We start from the raw sequence: 26,899 nt of genomic DNA, 5'->3' as shown, positions 1-26,899 counted from the left end.
GCGGCACAAGAATCCATATAGCGCCGGAAAAGAAAATCTTTGTTGAGGGACATCTCTGGATCTGCAAAAGCATACATATGTCAAAGTAATGCCGACAACAAAAAATGAGGAAAAAAGCACGAGGGCTCAAGGACTTACCAGCCATGACTTCCCAGAGAACTAGAGAGGCTTCAAACTTCATCTCTCGGCCATGAATGGGGGTCCCTTTCCCTGCTGCGAAGAGGGAGAAAAGCCTTGCCTCTTCCTTGCTCAGCGAGGGTTTAATATTCATTTGTCGGACGGACTTCTGACTCAGAGAAGGCCAGCCTAGAATGAAGCTATCAGAGGGAACGCGGCAGGCGATGAACCTAACTTTCCACCTTTTATGGCTGGTAGGAAGGGTTCCCTCCTCGAAGATGTGAAATTTCAGAGAAGAAGTGCCCCGTTTACAGAAGCTAAACCAGCCCTCCTGCTCAAGGGCTTTGAGGGAGTAGACAGATCTAAAGACATTCAAATTGCAGTCGACGTTCATACTCTTACAGTATCCCATAAAGCCAACGAGGCTCCTCCAACCATTGGGTGCCAGCATCCCAGGGTTCAGTCCAAAATAAAAAAGAACTTGCATAGCGAAAGCGCAAAGGGGAAGCCTTAAACCGCCTAACATGGAGTCGAAATAAAGAGGGATCTCGCTCTCCCTCAGCAAATATGCCCTTTCACGAGGGCCAGGAAGCCTGACAGGAAACTTGTCAGGAATCTTGAAGGTAATCTTCATCAGCTGGACATGATGTGGATGAAGAAGACTGAGGAAGGACAACGGCCCAAAAGTAGGCGAGTCATCAACATCATCACAAACTGGAGGACTCGAGGGGACGACTCCTAAAGTCGAACCCCTGATCCTGGGAGGCGCCGAAGTTGCGCCTCTATGGGAGACCGCCGGAAGTTTTGCGGTAGGCCCCACGGTCGCAGTAGCGATGGAGGTTGCAGAAAGGGATTTATCTATGAAAGGATCACCGGAGATCCCATGTTTTGCCCACAGATCCGAAGAGGGAGGAGCGCCGGAAGCCGAGACAAGACTGTGCTTCTTTACTAGTTTCCTACCCATGGTTCTAGAAGAAAAATATAACTTACCCAGACGAAGAAACGCCTTGCTTGAAGCTCTGCAACGATGCTTGAAAAAATGGCAGCAGGAATTTTTTTCAGGGTAAACCCAATCCGAGGCAGCTTTAAATAAAGCGCAGAGCTCCAAGACCAAATTCAATGAATACTCTGAAGCGCCACTCGAGTACGTCTCTTCGCCCAAAGCATCACTTCGGTAAGCGACGTGTGCAGAGTCGTCCCTGACGATAACCTTAGGGACAGTTGGCACCCATTCACACAGGAACATTGGGAGTCGCCTCGGTCGACTTCGTGCAAAGGACGGAAAGTGCCAAGGGGACTTTTCGGATAACCGATGACGAAATTGGCCCTTCGATCTCGGTGATATTCTTTGTAGCTGGAAAGCGCCACAAAGATTAGGGGGCTAATGTTATGGGTAACCCGAAAGGGACCACCAAATAATAATGGTTCAATTAAGAACCAACCAGGCGGCTTGGCGGTTCAAGAAGATGTTGCATAACAATTGGATTAGGAGGCTTCTCGGATGACAGAAGGCGACGCAGGAAAGACTCGCTGACAAGTCCAGACGCCCTAGCAGGACCAGTGGCCTTTAGGGGATCCTTGGTATCTCCTCGTTTGAGATGTCCCATAGCATTAATTTCAGCAATTGATGTCTCGAAGGCTGTGTAGTGATAAGAGACAGCTTGGAAGCCCAACATTCGCTTTAAGACTACGGCAAGGACAGCATCACCACTTTTTGTCTCCTTAACCATGGACTAAGGTCGCATCAGGACGATACTCAAAGTTGACTCCTTGATGACAAAAGGTGTTTGCAGCAGCCCAAGGTCTGCAACCGTCAGAGGGCGACGTCTCCAAACCTCAGAAGCCATCTCCACCGTTGAGCAACGCGATAGAGAGTCGGTCGGTCATCATAGGCCAGCCATTATTCTCCTCCATAACTCCTTGAGAAACATTCCTTCTTCCACCTTTTGCATTTACTTTGCTAGTCTTCATTCTCATCTCCTCCGTTAAAGGCTGACTTAATCATTGGAGGTGGCTTCCCATCCTCAGAGGCGGCCCACTCTCACTCTTCTTTTGTCTGTCAGGAGGCTAAGGAGAAACGGAACCATTGAAGGATTCGGGGTGGGTCCAGAAAGCTGATCCACTCCACAACAATAATAAAATAAAATAAAAACCTACAACAAAATTAACCTCAGTGAAAAATAGCTACTATCCCAAGAATGTCATTAAGACACCAATTATGAGGGACATTCACAGTAGGCTTAGAGTACTAGGGTGTTGTAGGGGATCAACAAACAACCAATCCAATAACACAAATTCCCCAAACCTGCTAAACTAATTTACCCCAAATCCAAAGAGTCTTTCCCTCTGTTACAAGTCAAGCTCGTCCCAACTCCAAACACTAACACCAAAATCCCCCCCCCCCCTCATATGAACACACATTTTCCAATTTTATACCCTCAACATTCTCCTGACACAACCAACTAATTCCCTTATTAGGAGTTGATCCCCTACAACACCCTAGTACTCTAAGCTTGCTATGCACATCCCTCAAAATTGGTGTCTTAACACATTACAATTAAATAAACCCAAAAACATCAACCAATGTAATATAAAAATTTTAAAAAGAAGGTAGAACATGGTCCTAAGGGTCCAGGTGACCCTTTACACATATGTCGCTAGTAGATTGCCTTGTTGAACCAAGCTAAAAGGTTCCGAGGTGGTCGCCTACATCTTGGTAAAATCAATATGCTTTCATCTTCGGTAAAAGCATTGTCAATGATATCCATCCGTGGTTTTGATCACTTGTCGCACTCCCCTGCAGCCCTCTTGAAGGTCAACCTCCATAGGGCATTTGACTCCCTCTGTTGGGACTTCATTAGTGATGTTTTCTTCATTATGGGATTTCCACCCTCTTTTATTTAGTAGATTGAAGTGTGCATTTCCACCCCCATTCTTCTCCATCATCACTAACTGCTCCCCTACTGGCTTCTTTCTGTCCCACCTTGACATTCGCCAAGGGTGCCCTCTTTCCACTTTCCTCTTCACCCTTGCCCTAAAGGTCCTCTCTAGGATTATTCAATTCAACACGGACCAATTTCTCATCTTCCTTTTCCCTAAGTGCAAAGCCCTCTCTGCTACTTTCACCTTGATTTGTAGTGGCTCTACCTTCTCCTTCTGGCTCAACTCTTAGCTTCTGTTAAGCCTTCTTTATAACCATTTTGGTCCCTACACTATATATGAGTTCCATAATCCCAAATCACAACCCTCTCCACATCCATCTCCAATAGCATTTGGTTTCACCCTTCCCTTTCCCCATGAGTATCACACAGATTTGGTCTTCCCTCTGCCCCTAAATCCCTTTCACCACCTCCTCCTCTTAGAACCTTGTGCGCTCCCCAAGTCAAACCATCCCCTAGTACCCCTTGGTTTGGTTCAAGGGACATATCCCTCGCCATTCAACGACCACTTGGAGTTCCTTCCACCTTTGCCTCCCCCACCTAGTCTTTTCTCATCCACCACAATATCCCCGCTAACCCTTATTACACCCTTCACCATGGTTTTCAAAGCGTCCACCTTATTTGCCACCGCTTTGTTAACATGCAGCTTTTCAGCTGCTTTTTCGCCTAAACACTACCGCTTTGTTGCCTTGTGCGCCTTATTGCCACCTAGACGCCAAAGTGGTCACTTTTTTTACATTTTGTAAATAATAATATTTTTTCTTGATTCTTTTTAATCAAATTTTATTCTACAAAGCCACATACAAATTTAATAGTTAGTCATTTTAGAATTAGGAATCGATGAATCATTAGATGGACAAGGCACTTATTTGGCATCACATTATCATAGAGGAAAGTAAAATGTAAGATTACTACATTCATTTATTCTTATTTGATATAGTTCATCAACATAGAAGAAATTTCGGTCGAAATTGTCAAATTTTTGACCGAAATGCCTGCATTTTTTAAAACCGAAACAAAATTCCAATTATTTCGAAAAAGTTACAGGTTTCGATCTAAATTTTGGAGATATCAATTCGACCATCTCGACCAACATTTAGACCATTTCAACATTCCAACTTGTTTTTTCTCAGTTTTTGTTGATTTTTATCCCATTTCCACCTAATTTCCACAACTCCTTTGCTTTCAAGCACCTCTTTTGCTCATCTTTTGTCTCCAAACACCTTCTAAGCCACAACAGCTACAAAGGAAACTCTGATAGCAATAAAATGTGAAGCATGAGCCATAACCAACAGTTCTAAACTTCCCCTTTATTATTTTTGTTTTGTTCATACCTTAAATGATCTTGTATTGCCATAAAATTAATATATGTTTAGCCTAGGACTATGTATGATCTATGATTGTGTTTTGTTAAACTTTTTTTTTTTTTATTTACTACCATTTTTTCATTTTCTGATTTTAATAATTATTTTCGAAATTATGTATTTTTATCTTATGTATATATGATATATCGGCTTCAACTTGATACATATGAGACACCCAAGGAAGAAATTTCGGTCGAAATGGAAATTTCGGTCGAAATGAAAATTTCGACCTTGCAAAAGGTCAAAATTTCCAGGTTTTGGTCGAAACTAGAGGTTTTTTATCTAACTTTTGGAACCTCAACTTCGGGCCTCATATGCACTTAAATTGATTTGGATTCTTGCATACTACCTATTTCAAGCATAATAAACACTATAAAACTACTAGTTCACTAAAAAAAACCACTGAAAATGTAACATCCAACTTTCCAAGTATATAGTACATAAGAGAAGAAGCAAGAATGTTACAAGTACAACTTACAAGTTTATTCTATTCAATGTCTCCCTCTTCCGTCTGCACCCCATACAAATGACAATACAACTCCCATGATGTTCGCCCCATATAGTTTTGAACGTAGTCAACAACTGCATTTTTGTACGTGGCCTCATCCACATGCATAAGATTTCCTGACGGTGGGAAGTTGTGAATCTCCAAACGAGGAACTGGTGGTGGTGGGCCTTGTGGCTGTGGAATAGTATGGAAGATTTGCTCAACAAATGAAAGAGCACCCTAATTGTCAGGAGAAGGATAAGGTCAATACTGATAATGTCCTAGTGGCATGCTCTGATAAGTGACAGTGGGAGGGACACCATAAGCTCCATAGGCATGCTCCATAACCATAAGGCTCCACTAGTGGCTGACTGGCCTGACCCTGAATCTAATAGCCAGGAGGGACAGTGACACCATATAGTCCATAACCATAAGTCGACTCGATAGAACCAATACTCTCCACAACAGTATCATATGAGGACTCTGCAGGCCTATGCCATACGGATCCTCTAGAGGTGGAGGAGTCTCTAGCATCATCAATGCTCATTGATCTCATAGATCCCACCAAGTTCTCGGCATCGGGTGGACGGTATGACCCATATGATGGTGTGTCCTCTATGCTACAGTCGTGTTGTCTCCCCTTCCCCTTCCTCGAATATGTAGAGGAAACATTTTGGCCTCGAGATGCAGTTACAGTATGGTCTGAATCCTGTGTTGCGTGGGCAAACTGACTCTCGCCTTTGAATCTCGGTGGTCATCCTCCCCACCCTTGACTCTCACGACATGTGGTGGTGGTCTGTCCCTAGGATCAGCTGAATCCTGATCACGAGGTCCAACACCCTCCTCATTCCCTTCATCATCACCGCATCATCATCATCACCACCATCGTCGTCATCGTCGGAGGCCTGAGTCACCTCATCCTCAGTGTCGGACCAGACAATCAAATCCTCACTCTGGGTGGATGCACTAGGGTGCGGCACGAAGGGACGGGCGGCTCTACATGTGCCCTCCCCTCCTGGGCCATGAAGTCCTCCACATCAGCCCCCATCTCCTCTGCAATCTGTCTACTAGGACGACCTCCCTCCTCATCCAACAATGGCTCTCCACTGTCCATGATCCAGTCAACTATTGGGTAATCATCATCATCCATCTCAAATATGTCAGCCAACTCGATATGGTACTCTCTCTATCCATCCCCTGTCTAATATGATCCTTTCTCAGTCTCATATTATAATGTATGTAGACAAGGTCCTCTAGACGCTTCACACCCAATTGTTTGTGCATCTTCGAGTGAATGAGGCTGAAGGTGCTCCAGTTTCACTCACAACCAGTGGCAAAACATGTCTGGGAGAGCACTTTGCTTGCAATCACACTCAAGTGGTGTAAGTCACATCCAAATTGCAACCATCACTTAGCTGCAACAAACATAGACTCCAAGTCATTTTAATACTTAAATAACTAAATTAAAGATAGAATATAATAATTAAATATATAATGAAATAAATGAATGAACTTACCCGCAGGGACAGATTCCCTTCCCGATACGGCCATAGAATGACCGAAGCTCCCAGTGGCATCCTTAAATGCCTTTATCTAATATATAAAGAGAAAAAACAATAATTAGTTACTAGGTTAATGACTTAGTATAAAACTATGAATTGTGAATATCAAATGATTCAAATCACTATCTCACCTCCATAAGGATGATTGCTTGTTTAGATGGATCCAGTTCAAACTTCTCCACTACAGTTTGGACGGCATCCATTAAATCTTGCCTCATCCCAAGATTGTCCTTGTAATGGTACTTCGGATTTAAATAGTATGTTGTGTAAGAAAAAGTATGTCATAAAAGGGAATAGTTAATGCTTAATAGTGTGATTACATAACGAAAATTAAATTAAATACTAGACTTAACAATTCACCAGCCTTATGTAGTGGATGCTGCAACATAGACTGCCATCTAAATTCGATGATTTGAAGGACTTCCTTGTTGCCGTGTGGGTGGACCTGAGCAACTTGCTGCTTCATCCTCTCTACTGCAGCAAATATGTGTGGTAGAATAGGTTTTCTCTGCTGATCTACCATCCTCAGCACATGCACCACAGGCTCAAGCATCTTCATCACTATCCTCACATTGTGCCAGAAAGCCTCATCAAGTACGGTCAACTGTGCTCTCCTTCCTCCCACTAATGAAGAACCCTCCTAGTTAAACCACTCCTCTGATGCAAACATGCTCCTAAGGCCAGTCTTCCTACTCTCAAAGCTCTGCAGTGCTATCCAATTAGTAGCAAATCTGGTTATGCCTGGCCTCACTAACTCACCCTGACACTTGTCTCTCATCACCCTTAATGCATAGGTGTGGTTATTGATGAAGGTGCTAACTTGTCGGGCTTGCTCCACGGTCTTTTTCACAAGCTTGACCTTTCCGATGTCCTTCAACATTAACTCAATGCAGTGAGTAGCACATGGAGTCCAAAAGAGCTTATATATGTCCATCCATCAAGGCATCAATACAAAGTTATAAAGTATACATGTAATGTAACTTTATGTATTTACAAATGAAAATTAATACTATATGTTTAGATACCTGGAGTTCTCCTGCATCTTCAACCCAACTTTCTTGTAGTTGGAGCCTTATCAATCACAATTTGAATCACATTTTCCACTTCAACCTCCTTCACCATTTGCTTCAATAATTTCTAAATGTATTTTGCATCTTTCTTCCCACCGGATGCATCTACTGACTTGAGGAACGTTGTCCTCCCATCACAATTCAACATGAAATTGATGGACTATCTAGTGGGACCAATACAACCATCAGCCATCACAGTCACTCCAAAATGAGCCCAAATGGGCTTTAATCCCCTAATATACTCATTTAAGTCATCTTTATGCTTAGGCAAATAGATATTATATATCTCATATGCAATGGGACCCTGTACACCACTCCCAACCTTGCCTATCTCCTCAATCGTATCTCTATAGTAGGGCCCCTGGGTTGTATGTGCTAGAATACTATGGTAATAAGCCCATTTGGAGAAAACCATCCCCACTTTTTCCTTCACACTACCCCATAAGTGCTTCAACTTTCTCTGTTATGCTCAGGCCTCGCAAATAGGACCAGATCATTACAAAGAATCTCAAGATCTGGATCTGTAGGATGTGCTGACAAAGCTCGACCCCTTGTAGGGGCCTGTGGGATAGGAGCCTCCTACCTCACACTCTGAGTCCTCCTCATAGGCACTTGGGAGCCACCTGTGCCTCCCATACCTACTGGCTCTCTAGAGGACCCACAACCCAGACCCCTATGTTGCCTCCTTATGTCATCAACCCTCTGTTGCTCCCTACTCATCATCATCGCCCTCCTCAGCTGATCGGCCTCTAGATCAAGGTCACACTCTCCTGGCTCATCCATACCATAATCCTCAGGATCTTGAAAGGTCATCTAAGCATGCATTGTCGAACTCATCCCTCTGTGTTCTCTTCTCTTTCCTCTTTTGCTTTCCACCACTAATATATGAGGTCGTTGCCCTCTTGACCTCTACGAGCACCTTTGGGCACCCTACTACATCCCTATTTCCACCAACTAGATGCACCTTCAGTTTAGCAACCCCACCTCCTCCTATTTGTTTCTTACAATAATTACACTCGCACTTCCTTCTATCAACTGTCAGTGGCTTTCTGTGTTGCCAAGCTATGTCTGACATCTTTAAAACTTGAAAGGGAGTGCCTGATACAAGAAATACATACTAAGTATCTTGGAAAGCTCCACAATATGCTCCAAAAATGACATACATGCCACATGCTTCCACTAATACTCTGTTATTTTTTAATTTAAAACAAAAATTAATTAGTTTTTTTAATATTTATATTTTTTTTAATTATTTAAATATATATTAAATACAGTAAAATTACATAACTAAAGCAAAAAAAAAATTAATTCAATGCCATCACAGTAATATGGTGTCTCAACTCTCACATACATTAGTTTGAAGCTTATATATGTACTATACATATACATTTTTAGAAATATACATAATTTACTAAATAATTTTTAATAACAGAAAAATAAAAAATTTGTAAGAAGAATCAAAATTTAATTTTGACACTACAAATTCATATATCAACACTCTAAAGTAAACATACATAAATTTGGAAGCAATCTAAGATGATTCAAGGCACAAACGAAACAAAAATTGAAAAATGAGGAAGTTAGTAATATACACTTTAGCAATATACATAATTTACTAAATAATTTTTAATAACAGAAAAATAAAAAATTTGTAAGAAGAATCAAAATTTAATTTTGACACTACAAATTCATATATCAACACTCTAAAGTAAACATACATAAATTTGGAACCAATCTAAGATGATTTAAGGCACAAACGAAACAAAAATTTACAAATGAGGAAGTTAGTTACTCACCTTGCAAGATTTGAGAAAATGCACAAATGGAGGAGCAAATCTAGTATTTGAAGGAAATGGAGTTGTAGAAACATAGGTGAAAAGAGGGATAAAAGCAAGAGAAATAAAATAAATAAATAAAAACTCAAAAAGGGCTCAAAATGTCGCAGGCGATATCGCTCGAAATAATCAAAATGGCTCGCTAGGTCGAAAATGGCTCGAAACAGGTTATTTTATAACCTGTGCAGGCATCATTTCGGCCCAATATGGTTTCGGGCCGAAAATTTGACTCGTATCAACTGATATATCCGTCGATACGATACAATATAAGACACATTTCGTGCCTATACCTGTATTTCATTTCGAATTGAAATTTTGTAGGCATTTCAGTCGAAATTTTGACCATTTCGATCGAATTTTTTTCCATGGAGACACCATCACCTGATCTAGTTGGTCATTTTATTTTGTTGACTTGTTGTACATGTAACCATTGTATCAAACAATTCATGTATGCTGATGATTCTATGCTTGTATGCAATAAAATTTGTACTTGTTGGAACCAGTCATTTGTTAGTATACTTGAATGATAAATTTTCAATGGTTTTTTTGGCAAAATACTAGTTCCATTGTGTTTATTATGCTTTAAATAGGAATGAGGCAAGAAATCAAATGAAATGAACGTCATATAAGGCCCAAAACCTAGGGTCGAAACCTAAAAATTTCAGCCTTTTCGTGGGTCAAAATCCTGGTTTCGACCGAAATTTTTTCCTTGGTTCATAGTCATATGTGATGTTTGATGAGATGAACTTGTGTTTGTGTTCTTTTTTTGGACAATCTTTCATAATTATGATTCCTAAATGCTTCCTCTTTTTTTTGGATGAATGTGATTCTTGAATGTTTGTTTAGCTTATAATATGAATTTATCAATTTAAAATTAGTTGTATTGAAAAAAAATGACCCAAATGCTTTGGTCACCTTATTGCCGCGTAGTCACCGCTTTGTCACCTAATCGCCTAAGCAGGGCCCCAATTGCTTTAATCGCCTTCCGCCTTAACGACCATGCCCTTCACTGGCATGGTACGGAAGACATTGACCACTTTTTCTTTCTCCGCCCTTTCACCCGATCCCTTTGGGAGAAAGCTCTCACCTCCATTCACACACACTCTCATCGCTCCTTTAGGTTCACATGTTCCTGGTATTAGACTTTGATGACCTTCTCAGGCCCCTCTATTTGTCACACAATAGGTAAATTGGTCTTTGGAGCGATCATTCATCATTTTTCATGGGAAAGGAACCTTAAAAGATGAACCTCCTACTCTAAATTGTTTGACATGATTTGGAAAGCCATCTGTTTTGATGTTTCCTCTAAGTTACAGTTACTCTACCATCCCCCTACTGCAGTCAACCCAAGGAGGCTCATTGTTGTTGGTTTAGGTTCTACTTTTGTGTTTTCCCCCTGGAGACTTGTCCCCCCCCCCACCTCTCTCTCTTCCCTCTTGTATATCCTTTCTCTTTCTCCCCCCCCCCCTAGGGTGTTGGTAATGAAATTATTAATCATCCAAAGAAAAAAAAATTAAATTGTCTCTCACTTACATCTGTTTAAGAGAGCTAAGCTTAGAAGTAGGATTCATTTCTAATTAGCTATACAATAGAATAAAGTTTGGAAGAAGATAGAAAGATTATGGAAAGATATGACAGAAAGTGCTTCCAGGGCATACCACAACATGAAAAAACTGAATTATATCACCATCTGATTCAATGTGTGGCAGCTTCTCCATGTCTTCCGCAAAAATACAAACTGAAATTCCTGGACTTTGACACGATTCATCTACCACCTTTAGCCTGCAGAAACAATCTACAAAGAAATGCCCATTAAGAAGGTAAGGTAACAATAACAATAATGAACTCCAAACAAAATACTCAATGAAAATGGTTCACTTGATTTTATACAGAAGTCATACTCTATTGAAAAGAATAACCTTGAATTGGACAAAAAATAAACAAAGAACGTCATTTTTATTTTTTTTGGGTAACAAACAAAGAATGTCATACTACACATTAAAGGTGAGAAGTGTGCAGAAAATTAGCATTTAGTAACTAATATTAAGGAACGACAATCATTGACATGCAGCCCTATTATCCTTGTTCATTAAGCAAACCCCTTCAGCTAGCGCACCTCTTACTGTAATTACCCAGATACATCAATACCATTAGCCTTCACTTGTTTGTAGGGTTCAAAATTTCAGCGTTAGAGAAAATCCTTGCAAATCTTGGCTGCTGGATTTATTTGACCATTATGGTAACCAAGGGCATATACAGTGTACCTTGCTTTATACTTTCTCTAATACAACCTACACTACACATATAATATTTAACCACAAAATACAGTGCGCCTTGCATGGGATTCAAATGGCCAACTCAGAGCCTAGTAATGCTAATGAGCTATATGTCATAGACAGTGAGACTACCCATAATTAAAACCCCAAACAAAGACTGAAAGGGGAATAACTAAAAAGCAAAGAGTGAAAAGGAATGAATAAGATCAGGTTGGAACACGAGGGGAAGAGAGAGCGATGCGAGGCGACTAGGGTTATCCTTTACCTCCTATCTTGCTTACTCAATGATCGATCTTCTTCTACATGATCGAGCTCCTACCTCTCCTCTCAGAGACACGTTTCCATTAGAGCTACTGCTGTTATTGATCAGGCTCACTTAGTTTTCTCAATTGAGCATCTGTCCTCTTCTCCATCTTCGATGCTATCCCACACCTTCTCGGATCCCTACTTACATTTCCTAGTCTATCATATGTTTTTGCATTGATTCTAGTTCTGTTTTCCAGGTTTTTCTTAACATATTTTAAGATGCTTAGGGCTTGGAGACAATGGTGGTTACCCTCCGAAGCTTCTTGTCGGTACCTCCGATACACCTGCTGGACATTCATTCCGCATCCTGGATCTCAGAATTGGAGGTCCTATAAGATTATTCCTAAGTGATATAGGGGCATGCCTAATCTCATCGTAGCTAGCCTTACTTACCCCTATATCTTTTCTCTGCAAGCTACCTGGCAATCTTTCCAGTATCAGCTAGAGGCTCTGGTACGTTCCAAATATTGGGATGGTGTTCTGTTACGTTCCTATTCTCACCTATATATTGCATCGCAGCATGGAGGTCTCTTTCATCATCAGGTTTGGGCTCTTTGGGTAAAACTCTGTGTGTGCATAGAGTGTGTTTACCACCAGTGGTCCCTTCTGTGTTGTGTGAAAGAACAACCATGCCGCAGTGTTTGTCTAACGTCTCTTCCCACTCTGTTGTCCCCTCTGCAGATCCCCTTTCTTCAGAGCTTGCTAGCAAGCTGAAACTCCCAATTCATCCAGCTGCAACTGTATCTATAACAGCAGGAAAGTTGGAGAATATACGTCAATCATTTTGCCATCCTATTATCAGCTGGATACCAGATGGAATCCCTGTTAACACTCATGAACTTCAGATGCTCGCCAATAGAGCTTGGAAGCCTGAAACCATAAAAGTAACAGGTTATTATGTTGTTGAAGGTGCCAAGGATCGTTTTATTCTCAACCTCAACTCGGCTAGGGACATCCATGTACTGCTGTATTCTCAACCTGGGTACTATAAAGGCCACTTAACGTTTCTGCAAGACTGCAACAACGGGATCCTTCTACTAAAGCCGCATCAGTACCGTTCAACTTTGGCATTATGTGGGCTAAAGTTCTTAATCTTGACTGGATGTTCTATGATTCTGATGTCTTATCCAGTGTTTTCTCTCCAATGGGTCAAGTTTTAGAACTCGAATGCCCTTCAGGCTCCAACACTAGTTACACACCAGCAGCTCGAGTGCTCATTGATCTTCGTCAAGATCTTCCTACTATAGCCAATGTGGAAGTGGAACCTAACCAGGTATTGACAGTGCAATATGCATATGAATATCGTCCAGCAACTGTTTGCCCGTATTGCTTTCGCATTGGATACAGGCATGTATTGTCCTTTTAGAGAAAATCCTTTATTCCTGGAGTATATTTCCTCTCCTGTTTATCGAGATATTGCTGATCCTGGCTATCTTCCAAGGCTAGCTACTTCAAACAAATGCCAAGGAACACTTGATGATGTGACAAGGTTATACAAAGGTGTGTTTGAGCGCTGTCTCCCCCCTGAATATGTTGCTACATCATCCACTTCTTCACACCACAGGGACCTTGATTTAATTAAAAAAAAATTCTTGCTCTCTAACATTTACAGTCTAAACATTCCTAGAGAATTGGAAGCACTCTACTATGGCACTTCATATGCAGCACAAGACATGGCCCATCATCAAGCTCCAGCACCAGATTCTCTCAATCCATCCGACGCTTCTGATGGGATAGCGATGCGCCCTGTGCAGCCCATTAGCTTGACTTCCCCTCTCAGTGATACTAGAAATGAAGCTACCAACCAGGAAGTCGAATCTATCCAACAACTCCTTCCATCCAAGAGAAAATTTACTCCCATGGAATTTGTTGACTTGGATTTGACCTGCACAGAATCTGTAGATGAATATGGTGGGAAGAGAATTAAAATCTATCAATATGGTTCCAACTTTTGTGAGGCTGAGATGGCTTGCTGAATAAAGCCATCCAGTCCATCATGAAGCAGCTGTGTCTTAACCGCCGAGGGCTTGGCCTCCCCTTCACACAAAAGGAGCTTCAAATGACAATCTTTAGGAATTGGCCAACTTTGTTATTTTTGTGTGAAGTCCAATCTTCTGAAGTCCAGCCCCATTTGTTGTGTAAAAAAATGGGGATTTTCTGGCATTCTCTCCTCTCCTCCTTCTGATTAGTAGGGAAGTGATGCAGAATTGGCAGCATATACAAAAAAGAGAAAAGCCCAATGGTCAAGCCCATCAAAGCCTAAGGATATGATCCAAAATAGCCCATGGCTTGCATGGGCTAGGACTATTGTAGTGGGATAAAATGAGCCCATGGTTTCATGGGCTTGGATTACTTTAGTGGGAGAATATCTGCCCACTATTTTGAATTAAGCCCAAGTCTAGCTTTGAAAAGTCAACAAAAGGAGCTAGTAGGTGGTGTCGGTTAGTGGTGGGGTGTAGTAGGTGGATGTTTCCATTATTTTTTTGACCAGTGGTGTTGGGTAGTAGTTGGATGTTTCCATTAATGTTTGCAGTAGGTTGTGTTAACTAGTGGTTGGATGTTACCATTAATGTTTGTCTTTTTAGAATGCTATATAAAGAGACGTGTGTAAGTGGTGAAGACACAACTCATCTATTGAAATCAAATTGCTTTGTTAGCATTCCTTTTCTATGGAGACTCCTTGTGTTTGATCAAGGTAGGTTGGTGTTCAATCCATTCGATCCACCTTGTGGTGTGAAGCCTGGGTGTTATTTTGTTATTTTCAATTTTCATATCGCCCTTTCAATTTCTTCGTCATAGTTCTGCCCATGTTTGAAGATCTATTCAGTCCATATTGTTATGCTATTATCCTTATAATACCACTCTAGTTTCAACCCTCTTTCACATCTATTTTTTGTTTCATCTTAAGTCCATCAAATCTAAACTTGATTCCCTGTGAAAGGTCCTATTTGGCTACTGTTTTGATCAATCAAATACAGTACAACATTATTTGGTATCAGAGCCATGGCAAGGAGTAAAACTTTTGGATTGGATACTGACCTTATGGCACAAGTGATGGGGATGTTGCAACATTGAGCAACCAACTCACTGCAAGTCCCGACTCTGGAGCACGAGGAAGAGAGGTGCTCAGCAATGGAAGCTAGAGTTGTTGCCTCTACTCATGCTCCACACCCTCCACTTGGTGAAGAATCCCATCCAACTCATTCTCTAGCCAATTTTCCTACTCGGAGAAATATGGGGAGAAGACCCCAAAGGATTCCAATTGTGCAACCAACTTTTGAGGAGCACATACGAAGTTATTTCACTGGAGAACAACCTACATTCAATAGGCATGTTGGTGACTCTCACAGGGTTAAGCTTGAACACTAGGAGTTAGAGTTACCTTCTGATTTTCTTGAGGTGGTTCCTGATGAGTTGCCTAATGAGCTACCTCTTATGCACTATATTCAGCATGCCACTAATTTGGTACCGGGTTCAATGTTACCAAACCTACTAGCTTATCACCTTAGCCCAACAGAGCACAATGAACTCAAAAGACAGGTGGATGAGTTGTTGCATAAAGGATTCATTCAGGAGAGCTTAAATCCATGTGTTGTACTAGCATTACAGACTCCAAAAAAGGATGGCTCATGGCATAAGTATGTGGACAATCGAGCAATCAAAAAAATTATAATTGAGTATAGGTTTCCAATACTGCAGCCTGATACCATGTTAGACATGATGTCCGGGGCTAAGATCTTTTCTAAATTGGGCCTCAAAAGTGGTTATCATCAGATCCGTATTAGGCCTAGAGGCGAATGGAAAACTGTCTTCAAAACCAAGGGGTTTGAAGCTGGTCCAGAGAAGATAAGAAGCATCATCGACTAGCTTAACCCAAGGACCATCACTGAAGTTCGTAATTTCCATCGACTTGCATCGTCTTTTAGAGAGTCATTCAAAACTTCAGTCCAGTGATGACACCTATTACCGAAGGTTTAAAGCAAGGCAAGGGCGAGATCAAATGGACGAATCGTCCACGACATGATAGCACTTGGATTCATTCTAACAACCTCGAGAAAATCGATCCCGATGGGTATAAGCGTTACATATCATTCATCCTTTCGTCGGAGACGAATGTTTTCAAGCCGGGGAGAGTTGATGCAAAATTGGCAGTATATACAAAAAAGAGAAAAGCCCAATGGTCAAGCCCATCAAAGCCTAAGGATATGATCCAAAATAGCCCATGGCTTGCATGGGCTAGGACTATTGTAGTGGGATAAAATGAGGCCATGGTTTCATGGGCTTGGATTACTTTAATGGGAGAATATCAGCCCACTATTTTGAACTAAGCCCAAGTCTAGCTTTGAAAAGTCAACAAAAGGAGCTAGTAGGTGGTGTTGGTTAGTGGTGGGGTGTAGTAGGTGGATGTTTCCATTATTGTTTTGACTAGTGGTGTTGGGTAGTAGTTGGATGTTTCCATTAATGTTTGCAGTAGGTTGTGTTAACTAGTGGTTGGATGTTACCATTAATGTTTGTCTCTTTAGAATGCTATATAAAGAGACTTGAGTAAGTGGTGAAGACACAACTCATCTATTGAAATCAAATTGCTTTGTTAGCATTCCTTCTCTATGGAGACTCCTTGTGTTTGATCAAGGTAGGTTGGTGTTCGATCCAATTAATCCACCTTGCGGTGTGAAGCCCGGGTGTTATTTTGTTATTTTCAATTTTCATATCGTCCTTTCAATTTCTTCGTCATAGTTCTGCCCATGTTTGAAGATCTATTCAGTCTGTATTGTTATGTTATTATCCTTATAATACCACTCTAGTTTCAGCCCTCTTTCACATCTATTTTCTGTTTCATCTTAAGTCCATCAAATCTGAACTTGATTCCCTGTGAAAGATCCTATTTGGCTACTGTTTTGATCAATCAAATACAGTACTACATTAAGAGGTCTTCTTTTGTTTTGGGACTTTTTCAGTGTCCGTAAATATAGTGTGGCAATATAACTGGTGTCTTCATGTAGTAGTATCTTCCTCATCAATGACATGGCAGCAGACCTTTGTGTATATGCATTCCTCATCATCCAAACAAAAACCACAGTGGGATACATTATCACAAGTACGATCCTTCATGAATGGAGCATGGTCTCTTTGTGGAGATTGGAATAGCTATCTTTATGTACTTGATCAAAAAGGTGGCATGCCTCTTCGATGGAAAGATGTTCAACCTACTCAAAATTTTATTTCACCACACAATTTATCCATTCTCCCTACTCATGGACATCATTTTACATGGTCTAATAAGCAAGTTGGCATCAAAGAATAGAGAGCAATCTAGATCGATTTCTTTGCAACTTGGATTCATTGAATTCGTTTCCGGAGTCTAGTGTTCAACATGCAAGTTTCACCCACTCAGACCATGCCTCATTAGTACTTAACACACAATTTCATCATCCAAATTCTAAATCTTTCCGATTTGAACACTTTAGGATCCAAGAGGAATCTTATCCTGATCTAATTGCTTCTAGTTGGCACCTCATACGCATGCATCAGCTTCTGCTACTGTGGTTTATAATTTAAAATCGTTAGTACCAACTCTCAAAGCTTGGAATCGAAGTGTTGTCAAGCACTTGGAGACGACTGAGAAGAATCTGCGACATACACTTCAGCATCACTCCCAGGTACCCAACACTCTACATTTCTCCTTGCTTCATTGAGAAGAAACGTTTGATTGCATCCCTTCGAAAAGTATTACACCAACCACACCTAAAATGGTAACAGAAGTCTAGAATCCCTTGGAAAAGCTGTTGCGATCATAACACCAAATTTTTCCACATTTCTAGTCTCAAAAGAAGATCTAGAAACCGCATCAGATCCTTCAACATCAAGGATTATCTTTGACAGATCAGGATCAAATTTCCAAAGCCTTTCTAGACCATTTTCAGCATATCTACACTACAAATCCTACTCCCATTGATGATCAATATTTTTCAGTTGTGGATGACCGAGTTACAGAGGAAGATCAATCTCTACTGCTTCAGCCAGTGACAGAAAGGAAATGGGCAGTCTTTGGTTCTAACGATCTCAATCCCCAGGTCCTGATGGGTTTTCAGGGATATTCTTCCAACATGCTTGACATGCTGTTCGGCAAGACATTTTCAATATGGTAAGGGAGTTCTTTGAAACAGGTACTTTCAATCCTCCTATTAACGGTACTTTCATATCACTTATTCCTAAAGTGGATCCTCCTCAGACAGTGAATGACTATCGTCCAATTAGCCTATGCAATATGACCAACAAGATTATTTCCAAAATTCTTGTCACTCGGTTGAAACATATTCTCCCACACTTAAATCTCCTTTCAACAAATGGCTTCGTTAAAGGAAGACACATTCAAGACAATATTCTCATTGCACATGAGCTAATACATAAGATCCATTTACATTAGAAGCACAAAAAAGGTATTATGCCAGTCAAACTCGATATGAGTAAGGCTTATGATAGATTGGAGTGGTCATTCATTGTTGTGGCCTTACGACATTATGGATTCCCAAAAAAGTGGATTGAATGGGTGATGCACTGTATTACAACTCCACAATTCTCACTTCTCCTAAATGGTGCTCCGTTACACCAACTCGTGGACTGCGACAAGGTGATCCTCTATCTTCTTGTTTATTTGTTATGTGTGCTGAAATTCTCACATCACATATGGATATAGCATCACGCAATAGAAAGCTCAAGGGTATTAGGCTGTCTCAAGGAGGGGAGACCCTCTCTCATCTGGCTTTTGCATATGATTAATTCTCTTTGGTCAGGCCACTCCCTCTGAGGCTCAAATGTTTCATGACCTTATTGCTAAGTTTGCCACTTCTCGCGCCAACAGCTGAATACCAACAAAACTAGAGCTCACTATAGCCCCAGCACATCAGCTTCCCTGAAAAGAGAACTATCTACCCATTTCCATATCACTCCCACTTCCGAATTGAACATCTATTTGGGCATCCCTCTCTTACATAGGAAACTGAAAAAGTAACATTGTGATACGCTTATTTCACGAGTCAATAATCAACCACAAAATTGCAGACCAAAGCTCTTGTCTGCAGTAGGGAAAACTATGCTTATCCAATCCAAGTGACAGTTATGCCAACCCATTTCATGTCTTGTTTCAAACGACCTGTCTCAGTCACTCAAACATTGGAAAAACTAACTAGGGACTTCTATTAGTCTAGTGGAGATAAGCAGCATATACATACACTCTCATGGGAAACACTGTGTCAACCAGTTCAACAAGGAGGCCTCAACCTCAAGAAACTAGAAGCTTTTAACCTTGCTCTTCGGTCTCGGTAAGCATGGCAACTCCTCTCTCTAGATGATACTCTCTGGGGTCGAATTATGAAGAATAAAATTTTCAACATTGTTCTTTCCTCCAGGCAACAGCTTCCCCTACTTCTTTGTGGGGATGGAAGTCAATCATGCAAACACGAGATCTATTACAGCGAGGATTATTCCTTCAAATCGGAAATGGCATGAAAGCCAACCCCTAGGTACTCAATTGGGTTCCTATCAACCTTTGGATCTTGGTTGCTTCCCAGCTGCTCACTCTCCACTTCGCGTGGCTGATTTCATATCCCATAACTCAGCTGAATGGGATCCTAAGAAAGTACTTAATTGGTGGCCTCTTGGTATCGCTCACAAAATCCTCAGCATACCCATCCCTCTTCATTCATTCAAAGACAGGTGCATTTGGAAACTCACATCTACAGGGATTTTCACAGTTATATCAGCTTATAATCTTGCCGTCAATCCCCTACATACCTCTCCAGCAATGAACGGCTTTAATTGGTTAAAGTTTTGGCATCTTCCTTTCCCAACACGCACTCTGCACTTCCATTGGAAAGCTCTCCATAATAAATTGCCCACTGCAAATCTTCTTGCTGAGCAAGGCTATCACACACCAAACATTTGTTTATTTAGTGTAACATCGTCTTCATCGGTCTGTTCAACATATCTTCATTCATTGCTCTATTACTACTCGTATCTGAGATCAACTAAGCCTACCAAGATGGAATATCACCCAATCCTTGTAAATTCAGTTACCACAGCTGTCACATCCACCCAGCTGGTACCCTATCTGGTATACCCGAGTGTGTGATCCACAGCCCCAAATATCAATTCGAGGAAATCAACCTCCCCATTCACAATAATACAATCAAGAACAGGACTAAATCAATGTTTAAGTATTATAAATGAATAATCAAGTAAAGATTCAAGAGAGATTATAATCAATCAGAGTGTGGAAATGATACCAAAAGAATAAATCAAATGTAGAGTGTAGCGGAAAATCACTCTACAATAGCAGCGGAAAAGTAGCTCAAAACTTAAAAGGAAATTACAACCGATTCCAAAATGTAAGGAAAAGACTAAGTATAAACTAATGTCTCTTCAAATCTATAAAAAGTATGTCTAAAAGTAAAAGCTTCGATGTCCCATCGCCGACACACAAGTACTAGAGTCGGACTAATCTTGATAAGCTCCAACTTCACACTAGTAGTCTTCACAGTCGTAGTCATAGTAGCCAGTACTTTGGGTATCGTATATGTCATCCGCTTGGGTCTCGTAGTATTGGCTTTAATAGTCATTAGTAAATGTAGAAAGATCTAACAACATTGTCCAAAAAGAAATGAGTACAAAAGTACTCAGCAAAATAGTTTATTCCACAATAACACATATACATGGTGGCAAAACATACAAGATGCAATATGATATAAGACAGTCATGCAAGTATCCTTCTAACTCTATATATGTTGGTCTCTAGTGGCAGACATGCTTTAAGTCATAGCACCATACTCCTCTGGGTAGGTCTCAAATCACTCTCCCTCAACCATCTCGGTATCTTGGGTTCTCCGATGGTACTTGAGTCATGCATCCCTCTCGGACATTCCATAGCTGGGGTTTAGGTCACCGCTCCCTAACATCATCATTGGTTTGAGTATTGGCACATGTCAAGGTAAATCTTAGCCCAATGCAGGTCAACTACTTAGTTATATCAAGTCAAGGTTAGATACTTTCATTCCTCGCCTCTTGCGATCTTTTCTGGTATCATTTCCACTAAAGTCATCGAATCCTATCACAACAACCAACTCGGAATACGGACTCATTAACCCTATTGGTCATCCACAAATAGTAAACGAGAAGCTCTTATGTCCTCTCATGGGTTGGTTACTGGTCTTGAGCGCCCATGAGCCCAAGTCTACTACTGCAACCCTGCCAATGAATGGCCCCCACAATGTGATTCATGTCCTCTCACGGGTTGGTTACCCGGTCTTGAGCGCTCACAAATCCCCATTACTGCCACGGGTCACTCGGTCTCAATTCTCTTTCAAATCGTATCTGATATAACAAGGTAAACCTAGCCAAACACTGCTAGACAAGTCCTAGGTATGCCAAACCAATAATCAAGGAAAGAGTCAAGCGGCACCATAGGAAAGCGTCCCATACCACCTCCACTGGTGTCAAAAGGACATTTCCTATTCCCCAATTACAACTTAGGCAAACACATTCCAAATCAGTCATTCATAACCACAATTGATGAATATTCACATAGGGAAATAACCAATCATTCATAATCAAAATAACAAGTGAATCGCATGATTAAGTCCTACTGTAGTTACAGTAATTACAGCAGCAACGTAACTATAAGTAAGTCATGAAAATAGTAGTATGATCATGCAATTCGAATTAAATATAAGAAATCATGCATTTTAGGTTATTTGGGAACAAACGTCCTTACCTTAATTAATCTCGAAAAACTCTGGAGAAAAGGATGAGGACAGGTCCAAAGTTAGCAAATAAATCCTAAACAAACATAGGTTAAGCATTAGGAACAAACCCTCGAAGATTGGAAGTGAAACGGATCAAAACAGGGCAAACATTTTTGTCACTGACTCTATTGGTCGGTCAGCTTGGTCTGTTAGGCTGATCGACCAAGCCAATTCTGTACGGACAAAATCCCTAATTTTTTATCCAAAACTCAACTTCCGGGATTCGAAACACTCCAAAATTTTAAGGGAAATTCTACAATAGTAAACTAAGACTATCTAGCATAGATTAAGCATCAACAATGATCATTAGAGTAGAATTCTAATTTAATCAAAAGCTAGGTTTTACCGAAATCAATCCGTGAATTCTACGAAAAGGCTAGAGAGAATGAGAATTCACTCTAGAAAGAAAAGAACAGTAGATCATAGTCAAAAATCATCATGGGAAAGAATCTAGCATGCTTTAGAAATCAAAAACCTAGAATGGATATTCAATCATGAAGATCACACTTGATTTCCCTTTGAAATCATCATGTGGAGATTCACAAAGTCATAGAGTGTATAGAGATCCACTCTAGAACAACATAGATTGGAGGATCAGTCATGGGAATGACATAAGATCATCCTCCTAATCACAGAGAATAGAAAAAGTCAAAAGAAGAGTAGATCAAGTGAGAGTAGGAGTGAATACCAACCTTAAGGAAGAAGATTCGCTGAAAAGCTTTAAGGATTTGATGAGGATCATCCAAAATTCCAAAAGCTTAGGAACATAATGGGGCTGATTACCACGAAGTTCTAATATAAAGAGCATCAAAACCCTAAAAATCAGAGTTTAATAAAACAGCCACTTAGTTGGTTGCTCAGCTTGGTCTGTCAGGCAAATCGACCAAAGTGATTGACCAACACTAACAGCAAGGCCAAAAACAGGGTTTCCAAGCTCCAAACCTCAAAATTCCAGAGGGGCTTCTCCCAACTCAAACAAGTGACTTACCTAACATTGAGGGACCTTCCAAAATATGTCAAACTAGGTCTCAAGTCCATCACCAAGATGCAGTTTCTTCTCCAAATCAAGTAAGGTTTCCAAATAGGGAACTCCATCATCAATCTCCATGGGTTCTAGGTCAAACACCATGTCTTCCACTAAGATAGCCCACAATTGTCTTCTACCTTCACTTCGGGTCTTCGGACCTACAAACAAAAGGATTTCCGGGTTAGGGTTTGGGCTGGATTTCACAACAGCCGCTGATCAACTTTTATTCGAGCCCACAACCAAATGACCAGCACTACCGAATTCTCATCTCTGTTTGGGCCATTTGGAACGTCTATACTTCTCGAATTGGTAGTTCACAACCATTCTTTATAAAGGAAGCCATCCAGAACATTCGTAGAGCCTTGCTCAAGTTCATTCCACCACCTCCAGCCCTAAGACCCCGTGAGTACAACGTATGATTAGGTGGGAACCTCCTCAACCAGGATGGCTGAAGATCAATGTAGATGGCTCTTCTTATGCTGATCTCTTCCCGTCAAGCATAGAAGGTACAGCTCAAAATCAAGATAATTAGGTCCTTTTTCTTTTGGACAACGTAGTAGTGCACAAGACTCTATGGTAGCCAAGGCACTTACAGTTCGCCAAGCTCTTCAGTGGGCACAGCAGTTTCAATTCTCACATGTAATCAAGCCCTGGTCAGAACTCTAACATCACAAACCCATCCTTCTTGGAAGGTTATTGCCCTTGTGAAGGATATTTTCCACCTTGCAGCTGCCTATATCGTTAGCAAGGCTAACTTTGCTGCTGATGCTCTCGCTAAAACTGCCGCTAAATCACAGGACTGGTTCTTCTATGTCAACTCCCCTCCCCCTTTCTTATCTTCGGTCTTGCTTTATGATAATCTTAGATGTAAAATCCCAAGAGGTTTTGATATTAATACATAAAAAAAATAAAAAAATTCTAACCAAAAAAAAAAGGGAATGAACACATTAAACTTAATGCTACTTTTACATGTATCAAACTGTAAAAAATATAGACGATGAATCCACATCCCAACGAAATAGATATTATCCATATGTTAACTAAACCAGACTGGCTCAGCATGCACCTTTAATATGTATCATCCTACTACCAAATGGATGATATCCAAAGTAGCTTTAAACCCAGCCTTTTGTCATAACTTCCAGTAAGAACATTACCATATGATCCTCCTAGACCCCACAGTGTACTGTTGTTGTAAACACTTTTGCCAGCAAGAACATTACCATGTGTTAGTACACTGAATAATTACAAAATAACATGAAGTGCAAGGGCTTTAGCTATGGCTTGCAGAGTAAATTGGTGCAATAGAAATTATGTGGCCGAATCTGAACCCAATGACAATGACAATGAAATTGGCAATCATTAAAAGCTCAAATAAAGATTGGTCGGGATACAACTAAAATGCAGAGTAAAACAGAGCAGGCATACGCCTCCAAGCTTGATTCAATTCAGTACTATAGACGTGGATCATCCCTTTCTCTCTTTGCCCCTTTTCCAATTCTCTCTGAAGAAAGATTCTGTCCTCCATCTGGCCCCACTCTAGGCGCTTCTTTAGGTTTTCTCAGGATTGGTAGTGGATCCTAAGATCCTTTCCTAGCTCTCCTAAATGTGATACAGCTAGTAAGTTGGTATTTGGTGCTGCCATTCACCGCTTATGGCAGGAGCGTAACCTCAAGAGATGGAAATCCAACTCTTAAACCTTGGACACGAGTTGAAAAACCATTTACTTATTTGTTTCTTATAGACTACACTTGCTCCTCTAACACTCCTGTTTTGGACACCCCAAGGAACAGGCTTATTGTTGTTACTCAAGATCTTATTTCCTCCTTCTAGCCTTCTAGATAAAGGCTGCCCCCCCCCCCCCCCCGGTTTTCCCCCATGTACATTCTTTCATTGACCTAAGGGTTTCTGGTAATGATTATTTACATATCCAAATCCAAAAATTAGAAAAGCAGCAAAGCAAGCACATGAAACTCCACATGTAAAACCTTATCTAAGAAGTAACATAGATGAGAAACGAACATCACGAAAAATTTGATCTGATCCTTGCTACAAATAATCCCAACTGGCCTAGCAAGCATCTTTAGTAAGTCTCATCTTTCTACTACGAAATGGATGAAATCCAAAGCAGTTGTAAGCCCAGCCTATTTGATGCCATCGCCAACAAGATGTCAAGAACACTACGATATCTTGTTGAACCAAGCAGGTATGATTAATGTTGAGACTATCGATTATGGTAGAACGGCTTAAAATTGATCAGTGTGATCTCAAGCCCTCTATTTATACAAAAGTGGAAACAACACTATTACATAAATACCCTTACTTAGGTAACAAAAAATAGAAAATTACATGAACAAAAACTCTAATAGAGTTAAACTCCTAGTAGAACTCAACCAACACTCCCCCTCAAGTTGAGGCATAGATATTAGTCATGTCCAACTTGGCTACAATAGGAAGGAAATCTCCTTCGTTCAAACCCTTAGTGAAAATATCTATTATTTGGTCTCCAGACCTCACAAAAAGCATGCACACGAGCCCTTGTTCCAGCTTTCCTTTGACAAAAAACCTGTAAATTTCAATGTGCTTAGTTCAATCATGTTGCACAGAATTATTGGCACTACTAATGACAGCCTTATTGTCACAATAGAGCATCATAGGGTTTGGAACTTGGACTCCAATATCTTCTAGCAAGCCTTTCAACCATAGCAAATTCACAAACTCCACGAACCATAACTCTATATTCAGCTTCGGTGCTAGATAAAGCTACCACATTCAATTTCTTACTTCCTCCAAGTAACTAGATTACCAACAACAAAGGGTACAATAACCTGAAATTGACTTCCTGTCAGGAGATCCAGCCCAATCTACATCTGTGTATGCTTCTACTCTTAGATTATCAGTGGGTGACAAAAGTATTCCTTTTCCAAGAGTTCCCTTCAAACACAGCAGTATTCTGGTAACAGCCTTCATATGAGCTAAATATGGATCATGCATGAATAGGCTCACTATCCCAAGGCATAAGAGATGTCTAGCCTGGTGTGGGACAAGTAAATAAGCTTCCTTATTAGCCTTTGGTATCTTCCTTTATCCACTGGTTCTCCCTCTTTTTCCTTAAGTTCAACTCCAGCTTCAATAGGGGTGTCAATTGCTTTACAATCCAACATTCTCACTTCTGATAATAAAACTAGAACATACTTTCTTTGGGATAGGAATATACCTTTCTTTGATCGAGCCACCTCAATCCCTAAGAAGTATTGAACTTCCCTAGATCTTTAATCTCAAACTCTGCCAAAAAACTCCTTCAACCTTTGAATTTTCTCACCATCATTCCTTATGATAACAATATTGTCCACATAAACAATGAGAAGTGTGATATTAGTACCTGACTTCTTAACAAATAGTGTATCATCAGCATTGTTTTGCTTGTACCCAATAGAAGTTCTTGCCTTTAGGAGATGTCCAAACAAGCATCTAGGAGACTGTTTTAACTCATAAATTAAACCTCTTCAACCGACAAATTTTCCCTGCAGTATTGTCATCGTAGAAACCATATGGGATTTCCATATTGACTTCTTCCTCTAACTCCCCATATAAGAAGGCGTTCTTTACGTTTAGTTGGTGCAAGTTCACAGCTACAGACAACAAAACTCGACAAGTGTTCAATTTTGCAATAGGGGCAAAGTCTCTTGAATATCAATCACATAGGTCACAGTAAACCCCTTTGCAACCAGTCTAACCTTTAATCTATTGACTGATCTATCCATATTTTGTTTAATCACAAACACCCATATGCAGCCCATGGATTTTTTTCCTAGAAGAAGTGTAACCAACTCCCAAGTATCATTTTATTCATTGCCTGCATCTATCTACCATAGTTGTCTTCCATCCCTTAACAGTATAAGCTTCCTGCCAACTTTTAGGAATAGATATAGATGATAGGGAGGATATAAGAGCACGGTAAGAGTCGCACAAAGAGTCATACGAAACATATTTAGCTATGGGATGCTGAGTACAAGATCATACTCATTTTCTAACAACAGAAGAAAGATCACAAGAAGATACCTCAGGGGGGACATTAGAATCTGATTCCGGAGCAGGAGACTCAAGTGGTAACGT

The 26,899-nt window shown here is 40.6% G+C and overlaps 1 protein-coding gene and 1 non-coding gene across 3 annotated transcripts in view; both read right to left on the bottom strand.

Moving 5' to 3' along the window:
- Nucleotides 1-26,899, bottom strand: part of LOC149001046 (protection of telomeres protein 1b-like) — an 84,947-nt gene that overhangs the window by 45,273 nt on the left and 12,775 nt on the right. For both annotated transcript variants that reach the window (XM_089139354.1, XM_089139355.1), the window contains exon 2: nt 11,033-11,169. In XM_089139354.1, coding sequence (XP_088995480.1) covers nt 11,033-11,169 — 137 coding nt within the window. The remainder of the gene's footprint in view (nt 1-11,032; nt 11,170-26,899) is intronic.
- On the bottom strand, nt 23,834-23,927 carry LOC149001047 (small nucleolar RNA snoR113). Its single transcript, XR_016170895.1, has one exon. It is a non-coding gene; the product is annotated as a small nucleolar RNA snoR113 (small nucleolar RNA).

The sequence above is a fragment of the Hakea prostrata genome, chromosome 11, assembly GCF_041222555.1.
Source record: "Hakea prostrata isolate BN-2017 chromosome 11, UWA_Hpros_2, whole genome shotgun sequence".
NCBI lineage: Eukaryota > Viridiplantae > Streptophyta > Magnoliopsida > Proteales > Proteaceae > Hakea > Hakea prostrata.
Note: the sequence above shows the minus strand (reverse complement) of the source record. Positions and strands in the feature narration are given on the sequence as shown.